The 17,759-nt window shown below is 52.0% G+C and overlaps 7 protein-coding genes across 7 annotated transcripts; 5 read left to right on the plus strand and 2 right to left on the minus strand.

Annotated features, from left to right (window-relative positions):
* Window positions 1–83: 83 nt before the first annotated feature.
* Window positions 84–819, plus strand: BO79DRAFT_186223 (DUF1763-domain-containing protein). The gene is made up of 2 exons (XM_025680458.1): window positions 84–580; window positions 646–819. The coding sequence occupies exons 1-2, from the start codon at window positions 270–272 to the stop codon at window positions 758–760; spliced, it is 426 nt and encodes a 141-aa protein (XP_025544445.1). The 5' UTR covers window positions 84–269; the 3' UTR covers window positions 761–819.
* Window positions 820–1,264: 445 nt separating this feature from the next.
* BO79DRAFT_234598 (CHY and RING finger domain protein) lies at window positions 1,265–3,920 on the plus strand. Its single transcript, XM_025684384.1, has 3 exons — window positions 1,265–2,584; window positions 2,640–3,004; window positions 3,057–3,920. Exons 1-3 carry the CDS (start codon window positions 1,337–1,339, stop codon window positions 3,658–3,660), a joined length of 2,217 nt encoding a protein of 738 aa, XP_025544446.1. The 5' UTR covers window positions 1,265–1,336; the 3' UTR covers window positions 3,661–3,920.
* Window positions 3,921–4,432: 512 nt separating this feature from the next.
* Window positions 4,433–8,021, plus strand: BO79DRAFT_206558 (IQ calmodulin-binding motif domain protein). Its single transcript, XM_025681998.1, has one exon. The coding sequence runs from the start codon at window positions 4,801–4,803 to the stop codon at window positions 7,774–7,776; it is 2,976 nt and encodes a 991-aa protein (XP_025544447.1). The 5' UTR covers window positions 4,433–4,800; the 3' UTR covers window positions 7,777–8,021.
* A 283-nt stretch (window positions 8,022–8,304) lies between these two features.
* Window positions 8,305–9,886, plus strand: cia1 (iron-sulfur cluster assembly protein CIA1; the record flags this gene model as incomplete). Its single annotated transcript, XM_025685196.1, has 1 exon — window positions 8,305–9,886. One exon carries the CDS (start codon window positions 8,305–8,307, stop codon window positions 9,694–9,696), a length of 1,392 nt encoding a protein of 463 aa, XP_025544448.1. The 3' UTR covers window positions 9,697–9,886.
* On the minus strand, window positions 9,838–12,407 carry kexA (serine-type carboxypeptidase kexA). Its single transcript, XM_025679200.1, has 3 exons — window positions 11,830–12,407; window positions 11,401–11,761; window positions 9,838–11,348 (listed from the first exon to the last, which is right to left on the minus strand). Exons 1-3 carry the CDS (start codon window positions 12,003–12,005, stop codon window positions 10,002–10,004), a joined length of 1,884 nt encoding a protein of 627 aa, XP_025544449.1. The 5' UTR covers window positions 12,006–12,407; the 3' UTR covers window positions 9,838–10,001.
* A 449-nt stretch (window positions 12,408–12,856) lies between these two features.
* BO79DRAFT_206560 (SAM-dependent methyltransferase) lies at window positions 12,857–14,274 on the minus strand. Its single transcript, XM_025681999.1, has 5 exons — window positions 13,618–14,274; window positions 13,501–13,518; window positions 13,327–13,437; window positions 13,151–13,269; window positions 12,857–13,078 (listed from the first exon to the last, which is right to left on the minus strand). Exons 1-5 carry the CDS (start codon window positions 13,943–13,945, stop codon window positions 13,022–13,024), a joined length of 633 nt encoding a protein of 210 aa, XP_025544450.1. The 5' UTR covers window positions 13,946–14,274; the 3' UTR covers window positions 12,857–13,021.
* Window positions 14,275–15,436: 1,162 nt separating this feature from the next.
* On the plus strand, window positions 15,437–16,450 carry BO79DRAFT_25578 (endosulfine family protein). Its single transcript, XM_025686148.1, has 3 exons — window positions 15,437–15,557; window positions 15,636–15,719; window positions 15,790–16,450. The coding sequence occupies exons 1-3, from the start codon at window positions 15,522–15,524 to the stop codon at window positions 16,162–16,164; spliced, it is 495 nt and encodes a 164-aa protein (XP_025544451.1). The 5' UTR covers window positions 15,437–15,521; the 3' UTR covers window positions 16,165–16,450.
* Window positions 16,451–17,759: the final 1,309 nt, after the last annotated feature.

A 17,759-nucleotide genomic window follows, 5' to 3' on the forward strand; every position in this document is an offset into this window, starting at 1 on the left:
CTGATCGGGGCTAGCGTGACCTACCTCATTCACTCCAATTTGCGACCACCAAGCTACATATTCAATCTTCCTGTCATTATATCCATCACCTTCCACTCTGATTGCCACTAACTGGATCAGAGAAGCAGTTGAGGGATTCACAGTAATGTTGGCGCATTCTGACATCTTGCTGAGTGGTGAATCAAAAGAATAAGGGTGGTGGTGACGAGGGGAAATTCTAGTATCAGTTGCCTGTGACCCAGAGGTCTCCTTCTCCCTTTCGCGGCAGGATGATTACACCTACCCAGACTCTAAAGTCTGTTGTGGATCAGAAAGCTGTTGTCCATGCCTATCGCCACTTGTATCGCCAGGGCTTGAAGGCCATCAATTATTCTACCCCAGCACGGCATGTTCTTCGGCATAGTCTGCGATCCGCCTTTCGTTCATCTTCACCGGAAGAGCTGAACCCGCGGCGCATAGCCAATACTTTACAGTTTCTCCAACGAGCTGCCGACGTTGCAGGCCTTGAACATAAGATTGTGAAAAACCTGATGATGATGAAGTACTGGGAGCAGCCCCAAGTGAGAAAAGACCACCGCACGTAGGTTATCATTAAACCCCCCCTGAAGAAGAATTTAGGCCGTGCGGGACTAATTTCAACCTAAGCTTGAGAGGGCTAGGGGTCGATCAAAGGGATCCTATATTGATGCAGGATACAATGCGGCAATTTAACCTAACTTTGTCACTCCTCAATGACAGCCTAGATATTTGCTTGAGGTAATCCATAGAGATCGTTGATTCCCTATCGTCTATATCGAGTGTATGGGGTCACTGCTTTCGTCGGATATTGAATAATTACAGTCCCCCCAAAGTAGTAGGACAACGCAATATATTCCACTTCAACTCTCACGAGGCAGGACATGACGCTATCTGAGTGTCGACTAAGGTCTACATTTATTTTCCTGGAGTTTTTTACATCTTGAAGCTCCGACAACCTTTTCAAAACCGGACTTATTTCCCAGGTGAAGCTGCAGCTAGAGCTGGGTTGGATGAGAGACGAGGGGATTGTTTCGGCCGGCATGGTCGCCACTGGCGTGTGATCGGGATATACGGGAGCGTTGAAGGTGGAAGTAGATCTAGGCCGCGGCTAGCGAATCAGCATCCGCGCCGGCCCAGTGTCACATGTTCGAAGTGCCTGTTCCGGAGCCCTCGTCTGACCCTCAGGCTCGTTCCAGCGAACTCCTAGTCTTGTAATCCTGCGTACTTGGAAAATAAAAAGGCTATTCTCAATCTATCTTCTCTCCTTTGACTTTCAGCTACGTTAACACCTCATTATCAATGCTGCCATAGGCCCTTCATGAGTGGGCTTATTACTTCCCTCTTCATTGAACCCGTCGTTCGGCAAGCCCGCCGCCTCTCCCAGCAGGCCAATGCCCAGCCATCCCCCGACAACCGACCTGAATCTCCCGCAAGCACACGAGACTATGTTCCCCTGGTCAATGGCAATTACAAGGCCGCCGACCCTACTAAGATCATAATGCCGGACTCTGGACAAGAAAAACATGCTGATCCCCCATCGAACGGCGGATATGCGGGGTCCGACCATGGTCGTGCGATCTCGCCGACGTCGCCGCCGATCGACCCGACTAACCAACATCATGGAACAGAACATAGCACTGTCCTGGACTCGTCCAGAAGTTCAGTAGGGGACTCATTGCCGTGTTTGCCAGGTTCTCCTGGTATGCATAGAAGACCCTCGACGCCGTCGGTACGGTTTGCCCCTGTCGCTTTTCCCGCGCATGAAGCCCCTCAGAGCACGAGACAAGACTCCCAAAGCCCACGACAACACTCGAACGACCAACTATCAGGCGAAGACGGCGGGACATCTTATACCTTACCAGAGGACGATGGAATGGGTGCCTTGAGAAAGAGAATCCACGCTATCAGGGACCTGGGATCTAGCAATGCAGACCAGGCACGCATGATCCACGCCTTAATGACGGAGAACTACCACGCTTCCCAGAAGAGTCTTGATGATCAGCCTGCTCCAAGGAGTCTATCGCCTTTTAGCCCTCGCAGCCTCCCACGGGCGGATAGTCCCGGTAGCTGGTCCGACCGATCTTCCAGTCAAACATCGCAGTCTCCAGTCTCGACAGCTCCCGATACTCCTTCGTACAATTTGACGGCTGAGGATTTAATACCAACGTATGCGCCCCGGATGGAGCCCGAGTCGCCTCTCGGTGAAGTGGAAGATATAGATGCAGAAGAATGTGAGGAAGTTTTTCTGGGCTGTGAACACTATAAGAGAAACGTCAAGTTGCAGTGCCATGCGTGTAAGAAATGGTACACCTGTCGCTTCTGCCACGACGCAGTCGAGGATCACCATCTTGACCGGCCAAGAACAGAGCATATGCTGTGCATGTTGTGTGGGCACGCTCAACCTGCGGCACATTCATGCGGACATTGTGGTGAACCGGCGGCGCAGTACTATTGCCACGTCTGTAAACTCTGGGACAATGACGCAGACAAGAGCATATATCATTGCAATGACTGTGGCATATGCCGTATTGGGCAGGGCCTGGGGAAGGATTTCTTCCACTGCAAGGTAAGGGACCAATCCACCTGAGTTGACCGGCGTGGGATGCTGATGTGAGGTCTAGACGTGCAGTGTCTGTCTTCCGATCTCTATCGAAAACACGCATCGATGCATAGAGCGCTCTACGCAATGTGACTGTCCTATTTGCGGTGACTATATGTTCACTTCGCCAGAAACTGTGGTTTTCATGCGGTGTGGGCATAGCATCCACCAGCGATGTCTATCTGAATATGCGAAAACTTCGTACCGCTGTCCGATATGCAGCAAAACCATAACAAATATGGAATCCACGTTTCGGAACCTGGATCGAACCATCCAAAGCCAGCCTATGCCAGCCGAGTTTAGAGACACAAGAGCTCTTATCTATTGCAATGATTGTGGTGCCAAGTCTATTGTCAAGTATCACTGGCTGGGTCTTCGATGTGATATGTGGGTTCTTTAATGATCTCCCTTCCACACGGTATGCTAACCAGGGGCTTAGGTGTGAATCATATAATACTGCTCAGAAGCAGCTTCTCCACCGCGATGCTCAGGATCCCGCAGAAATTGATGGCGAGGACACGGACATGGCAACCTCACGAATTAGATCTTCCTCCTATGGCGCGGATGAGACCGTATTATCAACGCTAGCCTCGTTGCGAATTGACACGAGCAGTGTTCCGAGGCCGGATTCAGCAACCCCTCGGACCAACGCACCTTTGTCCGCCGAAGCAGCTGGCCAGTTCTCGTCCTATAGTCTGGCTCGTGGTCGTGCAGTCTCCCCGGTGATCAGTAATTATTTTGGTATCCCGCCAGATCGTGAATCGGAGAGGTCGCGATCCACATCTTTCTTTAGCGGCTTAACTTTCCGGAACAGTGCGGACGATGACGGTGGCGAGCTTCGCTTATGGGGTACCAAAATCAAGTACAGCTATGGTTTTCTCGGACAAGAAACCGAATCTGTTGATGGGGCCTCTGATGCGGAAATTGGAGAGTTGGACGAGGATGACGATAGTGGATCCGAAGAAGCAGAGAATACTCGTGAAGAAAATGAAGAAGACGAAGAAGACGATCAGGAGAGCATCGACATATTTGGACATCGATGAAGTCACCTTATTATATACTATAAACATACACACGGCTGTTCATCGAAAGGCTACTGGGGAAGCGGATAACGACCACCATAATGGAGCTGTCATGGCAGAAGTTGGCCGGTCCAACTGAAAGCTGCCTTCTACGATACATTGATATTTTTTTTTTTTCTCTTTGGCTTGAGTTATGGTGGTATGGGCGTTTGGTGTTGAACTTGTGAGATCAACGAGTCTATTGGTACTATCAGTCATTGTTGCACCCGCACGCTTGTCACACGGCGCATCGGATGGAGGTAGCAGGGGGGTTAAGGGAGACTGGGGAGGTTAGAGGGTGTTTTTGCTTTGTGTAATATTAGACCCGAAAGGTTAATGGGTAGACAGAGGGGGGAATAGCATGGCCTTCTCCCTCGTCTCTTTCTTTCTTTCTTTCTTTCTTATTACTTCATCTACTATACTACAAAGGTCTCTATTGAGTGGTGATGTACTCGTGATGTATGCCCCAGGCGAGCAAGGGATGCTTAAGTAAGCGAGAAATGGGGGGGAAGAGTTGACTGAATCGGGCGAAGATGACGATGACGACAAAAGTAAAGATGGGATGCAGATGCAGAATGATTGAATGAATGCAGGATCCCAACCATGGTTGGCCACTCTGAAACGCCCTCCTTCTGAAGATCGATCTACCTACTTCTAGGCAGCTCTGCTTCTTCTTCCTCTCGTTAGAAATCTTCTTCTGCTGTTCCCTCTACCGCTCCACACATTTCCATTCCGTCCTTTCTTTGTCCTTCCTTCTGACTCTCTGCCCGCTGCTGCTCACTAATCTTAATCGCTCCTCTGAAACGAAAGCACGGATCTCTCCGGGGCATGTTCCAACCCTCAGCTTGATTACGAACGCTTCCCCGACTCTTCGGTGCTGCTGCGCACCCGTCCCGGCGACACTCTTCTTGTCCTGCCCAACACTTATCCAGACTCTCCTTTTCCGTCTGTCTGTTACGGATTCAACCCGCCCTTGACCGTCGCACTATATAATCCAGTCGCTATACAGTACACCCATCCGATACCCTCCCCCCCCAACCCCTCCGATAAGGCCCCTCCCTATCGGTCACTCTGGCGCGGATGCAGCAGCAGTACAACTACAAACCCTCGTCCTAATAGAACATGATCCGTCGCAATTCAGACATTGAGGTCCAGCTCCCCGATGCCGGTACTCCCGTCGTCTCCGAACCTTCAAACAACCCGGATGTAGAGATGTCATCGGATGAACCTACTCTTCCTCTGAGCCTCCCTGCCCACCTCGCCGCTCGCTTTGCCCGGAAACCCAGTGTGATCCGTCGCTCATCAGCAGCCTCATCCCGCCGAAGCTCGATATCGTCCCTTCATTCGCAACACTCGCATGCGTCGGCTCATGGCGCATCTTCTACCGATCACGCAGCGCAGCATCTCCGGCGGACCTCTATCCTCGAAAGCCGCAAGGCACGGCTTGCCGACCGCGCGTTACACGCAGAAAAGGTGAGGCTACGTGCTGCCCTTGCGAAAGCTGCTACACGCAACTTGCAAAGAGAGGAACGGGCTTTAGCTGCCCAGCAAGCTCGGGAACGGCTTTTGGCTGAAATCACTGCCAAGTGCGAGGAGGAAGTCCGCCGGGCGAAAAAGAAAGCTGAAGACAACCGGGAAAGGAAGGCTGCTGAGCACGCTCGCCTTCGTTTGGAGATCGCCGAGAAATTCGCAGAGGTAGAGAAAAGGCGAATGCTATATCAACAGAGCCAACGGCGCCACCGCACCAGTAGCCTGCATTCCACGGACGAGAAGAAGATGTCAAAGCTTTCAGCGGGTCTCATCACGCGGGACGCAGCCGCAAGAACAATTCAACGCGCATGGAGGACATACCATTCCAAACTGATCATGCGAGAGTTTCTTGACCTAGGCCTGACCACCGGTCGCATCCGTGACATGACCTTTGAGGATGTGGGTGCCCTGCTATCGGCGGATCCAGTCCTGACCACTACGGCCCGCGTCCTTCGACTCTGCGGGCTGCAGGACATGGAAAGCGGCACCATGGGCGGCCGGGGTGCTGTACGCACGTTTTTGAGCAGCTACTTGATTGTCACTCATCCTACAGAGGTTCTGAGCAGCAACGGAGAACAGGAACAGGACCTGATTGCCAAAGCACGTGAGCTCCTCGGGGCATTCGAGCAAGTTACTCCGTTGCTCTCCTCCGGCTGCTGCTCGCCTCTGTCCATATCCACTGAGCTCCAGGTGCTGTGTGAGGCATACAGTGTCTTTTTCTCTGCGTTCCATGCGTGGAAGACACATGATTCCAGCGTTTTGATTGAGATTATGCTAGCTCAATTTATCGAGCTGGAGCTGATCTGGCAGACGGTCAAGGATGATCGTGCCGGTGGTGTGGCCGACGATTATCGGCAGGGGATCAGACAGAACCAGATATTGCTCCTTGCCAGGCTGAAGCGTCTGGCGGGGTCTGATCGGGCCATGCAGATGGTGCGCGATGCTTTGAAGAAGGCCAAGCGTGAGAAGAAACGTACTGCCGCTAAGAAGCAAGCTATCCCACGGTCAGCGGAAGTTGCGCCCTCCACCGAAGCTCTCACCGAGAGTGTTGCCTCTCCTATCAGTGAGACATTCAATAACGTGGATAGTGCAGTCTTGAAAGAATTAGACAAGCAGCGGATTTCACCTCATGAACGGTTCACCCGCATCCTTACTGCCCTTCCGGAGAACCGGGCGTTGGTCCATGAGCTCCTCATCAACAAGGCGTTCAAGATTGATGAGGAACAATATACGGAACCGCGCAGGCGGATAATGGAGCATATGTGCGAAATGATGCGCAGGGATGTTGATGACGGTCTGGGCACGAACTGGACGGTGGCTATGGCTACTGTGATTCAGGATCGATTGCTGCGCTCTCTTCGGCCTGGCAATTCGCTCCACGTATTGATCAGCGAAGTGCTTGATCCTAAACTAATCGAGAACCAGTGCAAGGCTGGTGCTTTTTCCTACGATAAATTTTTCGAGTTCATGAATACCATCCTTCCGAAGCTCTGCGCACCGTATCGCGACCCTGTGGTCAAGGCCTTTGTCGAGGATACGTCCGGGGATGCGATCGATCGCCTAGCAAGACTTATGGGAATCATCGATCTCCTGTCTCTCGATCACACCAATTTCATGATCCAGATGGCGGCGCCGCAGCTCATTCAGGAGGCGCCTGGCTACGAACAGAGAACGTTCGAGAAAGGTCTCCAAGATGGCTCGTTGAGTCTCGGGAAGACCCGCCGTTTCTGGCGGACGTACCGAAAGGTTCTCGCAGATGAGATGCGGAAGCGTGATCCGGAGAACGTAAATGGCGAGCCACAACCCCCTATGGCAAAGATCTACGCGCAAGGATTGGTGGATCTGGTGCTGAGCAACGCCCCCGTGTCCGACGAGCTGATTCCTGAGACACTGGAGTTGGATCGCCAGCGGCTTGGGCGGCTACATGCCCAAGCATTTCGGATTGTTGCCACGGCGTCCATACTCTTAACGGCAAAGAACCTGCTCAAACGTGATGTGCGGTCTCAATGGAAGGCCGAGGCTGACCGAATCCTGTCCCTCGACTTCAATGAGATCCAACCTGATCGGGTCCAGTCGATCTTAGAGTCCACTCACCCAATGCCTCCTAGTGCGAGCGCCCAATTGGCAGCCACCATTCGACGAGTGCTGGCGCCAGTAGGTGCCGCTTGCGCCGCTGCCGCACCGGCGGGAGCGACGCAGACGACAGTCGAGATCCAAACGGACCCAGACCCGTCAGTCCCGTCTGCTGCCTCCTCGTCTACCGTGTCCGAAGCTGCAGGATCCATTGGCTCTGCAGGATCGTGCGGGAGCGCGACCAACGCTGCCAGCTTTACGGACCCTGTGGCACGGTTGATCTTGTCGCGTCTACGAGCTCACATCCTCTCTCGTATGAGCGCGTCTAGCGCCAGCGAGAGGGTGCGCGCCACTACTACGGCTAGCCAGAGCCTAGCAGGAGCCGGTATGCCTGAGTTTGTGACAGAGGTCGGGCAATTGACCGAGGAGTTGGAGAAGATGCGTGAAGTGGACTGGTTATGTCATGGCATGATCTACGATCGCATCTTGGCCTAGGGTGTTTGGGCTTCAGACGGGAGCGTGATCCCAATTGTATATTTCGGGCTGACAGGGGCCTTTCTCTCTCTCCCTCTCTCTCTTTCATCCGTTACTTTATGGTCTCTTATTTTTACATGGGCTTCTTTGGAGGGATATCTGTCTATAACAGGAGGGTAGACTAGGATGTGAAGGCGTAGTGTTGATATTTCTGTACCTAATGTGAACGCGAATCTATACAGTCGCAGTTTGTATGTTCGGGGCTCTTTATGGATGAAAGCACTAACCTATAAAATGAAGCCATTCTTTTATATTCAAACCCTTTTACAACCGCCAACTGGTGAGCTCAGGGCGCTGTGACGTGACTAATCGCCGATCCACGGCAACGACGACATTATCAGTCAGTATTCGCTCCCCGCCAAATCCCACGTTATTTCCATCCTCTTCCATTGGACCATCTACCGACTTCCTAAGAGCCCGAGTAGACATCTGCAGCAGGAAAGCAAGGAGGCGCTCTAATTATAGACCGGAATACCCTCAATCATCACCATGGCCGCCGTCGACCACCCCGCCTCCTCGCTCCCCCACCTCCAGCTGCTGTCGGATTTGACCCCGCCTTCGCTCGAACGCACCTGGTTAACAGCACCGCACCCCCGACTCCCCATCGTCGCCACCTGCAGCTCCGACAAGACCGTGCGCGTCTACTCCCTGACCAACTTCCGGCTCCTCTCCACCATCTCCGGCGGACACAAGCGCAGCGTCCGCACAGCAGCATGGAAGCCACATGTCCAGGGCGAAAGCGTGCTCGCAACGGGTAGTTTCGACGCCACTGCGGGGATATGGCGTCGGTGGGACAGTTATGGACAGACGACTGGTGATGAAGGATGGGGATTGGGTCAAGAAATCACCACCAAGAGCGAGTCACAACAAGAGCAAGCGCAAGAGACCGACATTCTCCGTCAACAGCAAGCCACAGACAACGACAGCGACGGCGGTGCAGATGATGAAGACGAAGAATGGCGTTTCGCCGTTCTCCTCGACGGACACGACAGCGAAGTCAAATCCGTCTCGTGGTCCCCCTCGGGAATGCTCCTTGCGACATGTTCGCGGGACAAATCAATCTGGATCTGGGAGGATCTGGATGACGGGGACAATAACTTCGAGACGGTGGCAGTGATGCAAGAGCACGAGGGAGATGTCAAGTGTGTGGCGTGGCATCCGGTGGAGGAGTGTTTGGCTAGTGCGAGCTACGATGATACAATTCGTATTTGGCGTGAGGATCTGGATGATTGGGGACAGGTTGCTTGTTTGCGGGGTCATGAGGGGACCGTGTGGTTTGTGGATTGGGAGAGTGTGGAGAATGCGCCGGTTTGTTCGGAGGAGACGCTGTTGGCGCAGTGGAAAGAGGATGTCAGGAAGGAGTTGTCGGGTCCGCGTATTGTCTCGTGCTCGGATGATCGCACTGTCCGGGTCTGGAGGAGACAGCCTAAGGAGCAGGTTGCTGCTGGGGGTACAGGCATGCCGAGTATTTTGCGTCCGACGGGCCTGGATGAGACTTGGGAGGAGGAGACGGTCTTGCCCAAGGTGCATGATCTGGCTGTTTATGCGGTCGCTTGGAGCAAGCGGACGGGATTGCTGGCGTCTGTGGGCGCGGATGGTCGCATTGTGATCTATGAGGAGCGCTTGGTGGTGGTGGATGATGCTTCCGCGGGTGAGTCGCAGCCTATGGATACGGATCCGCCTGCGGCTGCGGCAAAGGGTGCTGTGCGGCCGGAGTGGGCGGTTCTGGCGATGTTGCCGGGGGCGCATGGCATCTATGAGATTAACCATGTGGCCTGGGCCAAGCGTGCGGATCGTGGTCGTGACGTGAGCAGGGAGGAAGAGGTCTTGGTCACTACCGCTGATGATGGCAGTGTCAAGGTATGGACGGTGAAGCGGTAATTACTTGGGAGGGGGGAGTTGCAATTGGATATCGACTATATTGCGGTTTATACGGTATTTACCGGTAGATGAGATTTCGTGGCTTATAGACGGGGAGGGCATTGTGTCTGGGCTATATATCAGGAAGCGGTCATAAACTTTGTTCATGTCTAGATGTTAAATGATGCCAGGTAGCAACCTAGATAAGATGATAAATGCACATAAGGAGCACGTCCTTTCGTGGCCAAGAAAACAAAAACAAAAGGCCAAAACCCGAAGCAAGCCATACACCTACACCATCACAAGTTTACCCAACAAAAGATGAACTAGGATAGATTATGATTGCCCCCAGCTCGGGAGGCCTGTCGAGAATGCTGTCGCGAGATATCATCCTCGTCGCTGTCCTCGCCCACAGCGTAGTGTTCTCTTTCGAGATCCGGAGAATGAAGGTCATCGAGTTCGGCCTCGTCGAAATCCCCAGCTTCGACGTCTGCGCCTCCTGTGCGCTTGTTGTGGAACCGCTCGAGAACAGAGCTTCCGCTCATGTCCTTATGCCAGACGCCCCGGTATCCCTGGTGACGCCGGCGGCTGCGCCAGATGAAGAAGCCCCAAACTAATACTCCGATAATGACAACGACAAGAACGGCTTCGCCTGACTTGGCGTAGGCTTTCCATTCCGTCTCCTTGATCCTCTCCTTCTCCTGCTCCTCCGCCGCGGTGCTGTTGGGATGGCCGCCCACCGACGTCTGGGGCAGCTTCTCGCCGTCAATGCGCGAGTCGGCGGGGCTGCCTCCGATGCTAGCGATATCGACATTCATGAAGCGATCTAGCATGTCCCGGCTCTGACGGGGAAGGTCGTAGGGAACCATGTGACTTGCGTTGTAGATGAGCACATAAGTCAAGTTTCTGGCATATTGATAGATACCAGCCGGCTCGCCTTCGAAACTCCAGTCGTGTCGAGGAGCCCAGACGCCGGGTGAGGTCTCGAAACCGGTGCCCCCGTTCCACTTCATGTTGTTGATGAGCTGTTCTGTTCCGACATGGTTGCAAATTAGGTCCTTGTCTCCGCTGAAAAGAAGGATTTGAAGGCCCGATTCCAGCAAGCCAGGAAGTAGTTGAACCGAGGGTGGGGACTTTTGCGGATTGAAGGCGCTGCTCACTGCTCCTGAGCACTCCACCCAGCCAGACTTCTTCTCCGGATTGATGTTAAGCGCTTTAACCACATCTTCTCGCTGCAGGTAAGGCTTCACGTCCTCCAGGTCGGTCGGCCAGTTCATACCGCATGCGTCGGTGGTGTCACGAAGGCGGATGTCATACATATTGAGACATTGGTTGTCTTCGACCGTCTTATCCAACAGAGCATTCATGACCTTTTCGCAATCGTTCAGGTGGACCTTGTTCTTGCCCGTTTCCAACCGGGACTTGCAGACTGACTGCAGGACTTCGAGTTCCTTCGCGACCCGGCTGCCTTCCTTGATAAGGCCTTCTTCATATGCGTAGGGTAAGTAGGACATGTACTGTTCATTTGGAGAAATCCAACCATTGCCAATCAATAGACCTTTCAGATTCCACGAAGCGATGGTCTTTCCTTGAACATTCTTGTTCCGTTCTTGAATGGCTTTGGCGATGTATGGAATATGCTGACCGGCGTAAGACTCGCCGGCAATGTAGATCTGTGGGAGATGTTAGTAGAGAATCCTTTAGGGTGCGAGAATTGCAGCATACATCATCGCGTTCATACTCCGGAAATAATCTGAACCACTCTTCCAGGAAGACAATGAACTGAGCCGACATCTCATCGAGCTCATGGAGATAACTGTCCGTGTTGACGTAACTGAACCCGGTTCCAACTGGCTGATCGACGAACAACAAATTGGCGAATTCGTCCCATGAACCCTCATTATATGTCAAGGTTTCATTGTCCTTCAGACGATACGGACCGACCTCCATCAATGCGCCGTCCATGGAACTACATCCGGGCCCACCGTTCAGCCAGATCACGGTTCGTTGGCGATTGGCGATATGGCGATTCTGATAGTGCCAAAAGAAAAGATTTCCATTGTTCTGTGGATCCACCTCGATATGGCTGCGCGTGGAGGCCACAAGTCAGTAAAATGGGTGCTAAGCGGACCGTTCCGGGATATTGAAGCTTACCCAGCATGCATCTTCAGCAAGGGCCCCTCGGGGGCACCGGGCAAAGAGTGAACATAATAGTCTGCGGCCGACTTGGCTGATACCAAGGACGGGCTCAGAAAAAGGAGCGTTGAGATCATCCAGGACGCCATTGAGGAAATGGAAGTGGTCTCCCCGCGGAATGATAAGGAGACCATGTGTAGGCGATTGGTACTGAGATATGGCGGCGGCGGCGGCGGCGGCGGATGACCGGGGTAGTAGTAGATAATGCCGAAGACGGCGCGGAGGAAACGGTGAGTCCCAAGTGGGATTGAAGTCGCGCTCAAGGAGTCATCGAATTTCAGCCAGCGGGGCCTTGCACTTTTCGCTTACCCGTCACCCTTGGGGGCGGAGGTAATGGGAAGCAACCCTCTCGGGGATTACGTCGGCGGAGAGGACCGGGAGGGAACCTGGTTCAGGAACAGGGATAAAGGTCAAGGCCAGAGGGAGGCGGGGTAGGAGTGTTTGTGACCTCTAGCACAAGAGCCGCTGTCCAGACACGCGCCAGATGTGAAGGTCAAGAGACTCTGAAGGGGAAAAGGGGAGGGAGAGGGCGAAAGATGGGAAAGGGAAGTGGATGAGAGAGACAGCTGAGGGAGAGAGTGGATAGAGAGAGCATAAGAGGATGGCGTGGCCAGACGGGGCGGCGCTCGGTATGGCCCCGTATCAGCCGGTATCTGGGAGATCCCGTTACGATTGTTACGCACCCTGAAGAGGCGTGAGAAGCGGCCTGATGGAAGGGATGAAACCATTCTGATACCGTTTCCAGACCGTCTCAGCCTATCGTTGCCTATTTGGGGGCTCTATAGGTTGCTTCTATAGAAAGACTCGAATCCCGTCGCATTCTCTGGTTCTATGGCTTTTCTGACTGTGTCTTTCTCTATGCATTGTGTGAATCGGCCAGATAGAACGCCACAATGTCCTCGTGGCAATAGCTCCAATGGTTATCTGACCATATCACTTTCCCTTTTCCGAAGCTATCCGTGATGTATTATTTCTCGCCGGTGCTAGCCAAGAGTTCGCCCGAATCGGGTCAGTCCTTAGGGTCCATGACTTAGTCCTTCTTCATCTTGCGGGTCTAGCGCTCATGATTTCTTATTATATTTCTCTCTTTAACTATCCTGTACAGAGGTTTATTTTTCGGACAAGCTACGTCCGTTGCTGGTATACCAGATTAAACAAGATCATCGATGCCCTGGTCAGCATCCTTTTTGATCAAGTCAACCATACCCTGGGGTTTGTCAGTGATATCGTGAGATGAGAAATGAAGACTCTGTGGGTGAGAGGTTCTTCCAGGACGCACCTTGGGCATGATTGGCTCTCCATCATCGCCCTTTACATAGCGGAACGGCATCTCGGTGCGTTCATGCTCGTTAATCAAAATTTCCGGGTAGTCAATGTACTGAATTTGCTCCAGGGGCACTGTCCCGGGGTCAGCTCTTGTCTCTCATCTCACTGTCCGGAGAAGCAGGGGTTGACCTTTCTCATGCACGACCATGCGCGTAACACGCACCGCCGTGTCCGTGGTCATCTGCTTAGGGCCCAGTCTTCTTCCGGCATAACCCTTCTTGCGCAGTTCGGAAGTCCGATCTAAATCCATTTCGTCAACAGCTTGAACCTCATGGTTACTGCTATTACAAAAGGGAAACTTACCACGAGGAGGATCATCGCCTGAAGACCAGCGGATCTCGACGGTTAGCTATCTTGGAAATATCATAATGCCAACTAGATACCTCCGACAGTCCAGGCTCGATGATTGGAAGCACTCACCAAGAATACCTCCGAAAAGGAAGACATCAAAAGTGTCTGCATCAGCGGGACTCAACTCCACGGTGGCAGCGGGGTCCAGCAGGCAGACTCTGGATTTCCGATCCGCAAAGATTTGCTCGACACTGCGATGCTCCACCCCAAGGCCTGGGGTAGCAGCCAGGTCTTCTGGCATCTGCAAGGAGGTGGGCACCGAACTGAGGAGAAATTTGCTTCCCGCGGCGTGTGATTCACGGGCAATGCAGCCATACTCCAGGGCGGACCAAGCGCCCAGCTCGGGGTCCAGATGTTCGACCACAATGGTCACGGGTTCCGAACCTTGCGCGGACATGGTGTCGCAATTGGAAGGATTTGATGTATCCTGCAGTTGAAACAATGGCTTAGAGCGTTTACAATTGGATGGGTGTATCAAGAGAGGTGGTCTGAACCAGACCAAAGTGTGTCGTCCCAGGTAGTTATACCTTGTTCTTCTTTTTTTCCCTTTTCTTGTCGTCAGAATATAACGGCAACCAAGAATTATGGGAATAGGAAAAAATAAAATGTCCCAAGATAATTCAGGATTATGAAAAGTATGGACAGAGAGAGAGAACAATGGGGAATAGCCTACGTGGAAATAAAATCCAGCAAAGACTGGAAGAAGAGATGAGTGCGATGCGTTCGTGGAGGGGCAGAATGGGGAAGAACTGCTGAATTTGATTCCGTTTGAAGAAGTCAATTCGAGGTCGAATACCGAGTACTAATAATACCACCCCGACAAGTTCACCACCACCACCATCACATTACCAGTCCCTATTTACATCTTGCAATTACTAGCAATTACTATCAGGGGACTTTGAAGCAGATGAGGATGAGGCAGTTTACTTCTAATCGAATATTTGCATAATTAAATAAATAAAAAAAAAAGAGTGATTTGTTGGATATTCTCTGCATCTGATTTCACAATGAAACCATGGAGGGGTTGGCTGGGTTTGGTTTCTAATCGATAAACCGGCAACTTATCAAGGCCAACAACGATAAAGACTATCGGCACTTGAATCTAAGTAGTAGTTCTTTTATTTACTAATTGCACTAAAACCACTGATGGCATTGACACCGCCGTCAAGCAGAATTACATAGGTCTATGGTGAACATGAAATTGTACAACAGTCCATACACACGTTAAATTAACTCTTGTGAATTACCGATTGATTTATGCTGGAAGTGAGTTGCCGGCAAGGTCGGTATTGGTATGTAACAGTATAGTCACGAGGTAGTGGAGCCGTTCCAGAATACAGCAGACTAAACCAGATGCAGATAGCATCATACTATAACAGGCATAGTGGGTACAGGTGGATCGACATTAGCGGAGAACAGGGTTGGTACTGAGACGGTCACAGCCAACCATCGGGCAGTGGCACCTTCCCCCAATTATGACGGACAAGGTCACTTCTCTCTCTGTCTCTCTGTCTCTCTTTATCTTCGGACTGCTTGCTTGACTTGCTCTTCTGCCTCTTCCTCCTCCCACTTTCAACTCATCCCCTCCACCTCCCCCCCCTTTTTCTTTCTTTCTCTTATCTTCTCGGTTTGACCAACTCAGTTCATTTCAATTTTATCTTCTTCGTTCTCTCTTGCTTTCACGCCCTTCCCTTCCCTTCCCTTCCACCCCCCTTTTGGTTCAGTCAACTCGACCAACTTATTGGTGTCGTCCCATCCTGTGGAATCTATACTTTCCTCCCCGCCATCGGTGGGGTTTCCTGACGACACTCCCTTCCAGTGACCACGCCTCACCCAGTCCTGTCCCCCCCTCAACAACCTAACAACCTCACCTTATTTTTGCCCAACTCTTCCTTCCTCTATTTCTCGTCACCGACTTTATTCTCTTTCTATCTCTCCTGTCAATCCTCAATTTTCAACTTTGGTTCGCCAATATGAATCCCCATCAGCAGAACAAGATCGATACTAGCGTGAGTCTTTCCCGAGCGACTAATCCCTTTGAAAATAATGTTCCTTATTGGACTGACAATGACTTTGTGTCTATCTAGAAAATGAGCCCGGATGAGCAGCGGCTCTTCCGCCTCTATGGCAAGATGCCCACCAAGAAAGACCTCCTGCAGAACAAACTGAAGGTATGCCGACTTAATTGTCTTCGCGCAGTCTGTCCGTCAACCCTCTAATCGCGGGCTTGTTGCTGTTTAGGAGCGCAAATACTTTGACTCGGGTGACTACGCACTCAGCAAGGCCGGAAAGGCTTCGGACGTCGGTGTCACCAACATTGGCTCCCAGCACCCCGTCCCGGAGAACATTCCTCACCTAACTGCCACCTCGCCTGGTGCTAACAACCCTGCGGCTGCAAGCAATGGCGGCAGCATCAGTGCTCAAGGAGGCCAACAGATCCCTGGTAGCATCAGTGGTCATCCCGGCTCCATCGGATTTCAGAGCCGAAGCCCTGTGAAGGAGGCAAGTTATCTGCAACGGGAAACAAGTGCGGATGAGACTGAGGAAGCCGAGAAGAAGGAAGATGACAGCGTGAGCCCACCCCCAGCGCGTGGTGGTGTCCCGATCCGGCAATAAATACCTGAACTGTCATTCGTGTTCTCCATGCCCCGTTCACACTTGTTTCGCATCATGTCTCTGGTTTCCCCGTCGGTGGTGGTGGCATCAAAAGAGCCTGGCGCTATGGACCGATTCTAATGTATTTACGACATTTGTTTCCCTTCTTCTCCCCTTTCCGTTTCTAGCGATATCTGTGGAAAAAACAGAATGGCCTTGTTTCAGAGCTGGCGGCAATGAAGTTGCAAGGGCGGCGGGAGCTGAGGCTCGGTCCAGCCAGGGCCACTTATCAAAAGCTCAAGCCGGAGCTGTGCTCTGAGCCTGTCTACTTGGACCAAGCTCGCTTACTGGACCCGTCCTCTCAGGATTCGTTTCTCGTGGTATCGGCTTTGAGGTCACCTCAACGCTTTTCGTTTTGAAGCTTCTTCTCTTCTTTGTCAATATCAGCTGCAGAACATATATTGGTCATTTGCTGGTCCAATTATTCCACAGGCCCCTTGCTGGTGCGTTCATTCCCACTCATGTGTGTGTGTGTGTGTGTGTGATGCCGCACAGAACGTGAGATCTTTTCGCATACTGTTGTTATCTTATGGATGAAGGAGTGCGTGAGTGAGTGCGTGCTGGATACACGGTTCAATTCGGAGATGGCAATGCACCTGGCATCTGTTCTATTCCTGAAGTACGTTGGCAAACGAGCCCTCATCAGGGCCAAAATGCAAATTGATGGTTTTTCTCCGTCCATGTCGCGGTCTCAGATCCCATGCCGTATGTGTGAGCTCTACATTGATACGGTAGGCGGAATGCATCCCGTGTGCATTTACTATCCCATCCGTTTAGGAGGGCGGGATAGCGCACCTTGGGTGCCGGCAACGTGATTTTCGCTCAGTTGATATTCTGCGCTATGTGTAACATGAAGATGACCAATACAAGATCGCTACAGGCGGGGGGAAGACATCGTATCTTCCATCGCAAAACTGTCATTGGGTATAAGAACTCGTCTAAGGCACACAAAAGGCAACAAAGCCTGGGATGGGGCAATACATGCTGTTATATGATCCTTGATTGCGAATTGGAAGAGAAAAAAAATGAATAAAAATAAAAATAAATTGACGACTCAGCAAAACGACTGGGGTATAGTAACAAGAGTGGCTCGCAAGACCATAGTGTAATTGAGAGAGGACCAGTTTAGAAAGGAGCGATGAAAGGCAGGAGGGTACCTAAACCCCGAGCGGAAGGGGCCCACAGAGTGTTTGCAGGGACAGCAAGGCAGCAAAATAAGCCGAGTGCACCATTATTGAACCCGCCGTCGCGGGTGGGGTGCTCATGACCGACACAGGCTATACATTATCATTCCCACCCAGCTAGGGGGGCAATGATTGCATGGCTCTGGTATAGCTGTGTGAAGGGTGTGGTCGAGAGCTGTTTGCTGCCCCGTACCTGTATTCCCGGAGTAACATACTCTGAGTGGGATGCTGCAAGTAGGGCCAATGGAAAAGCTTCTGTGCTTCCGGTCCCCATTCAAAGAAATGTAATAGTATCTGAGATAGCAAAATGACAATGCTGGCCTTCGAAGTGCTTTTGATAGAAGCTCCGGCGAAAAGCATGCTTTAGGTGCC

Source organism: Aspergillus costaricaensis (genome assembly GCF_003184835.1).
Source record: "Aspergillus costaricaensis CBS 115574 unplaced genomic scaffold BO79scaffold_2, whole genome shotgun sequence".
NCBI classification, from domain to species: Eukaryota; Fungi; Ascomycota; class Eurotiomycetes; order Eurotiales; family Aspergillaceae; genus Aspergillus; species Aspergillus costaricensis.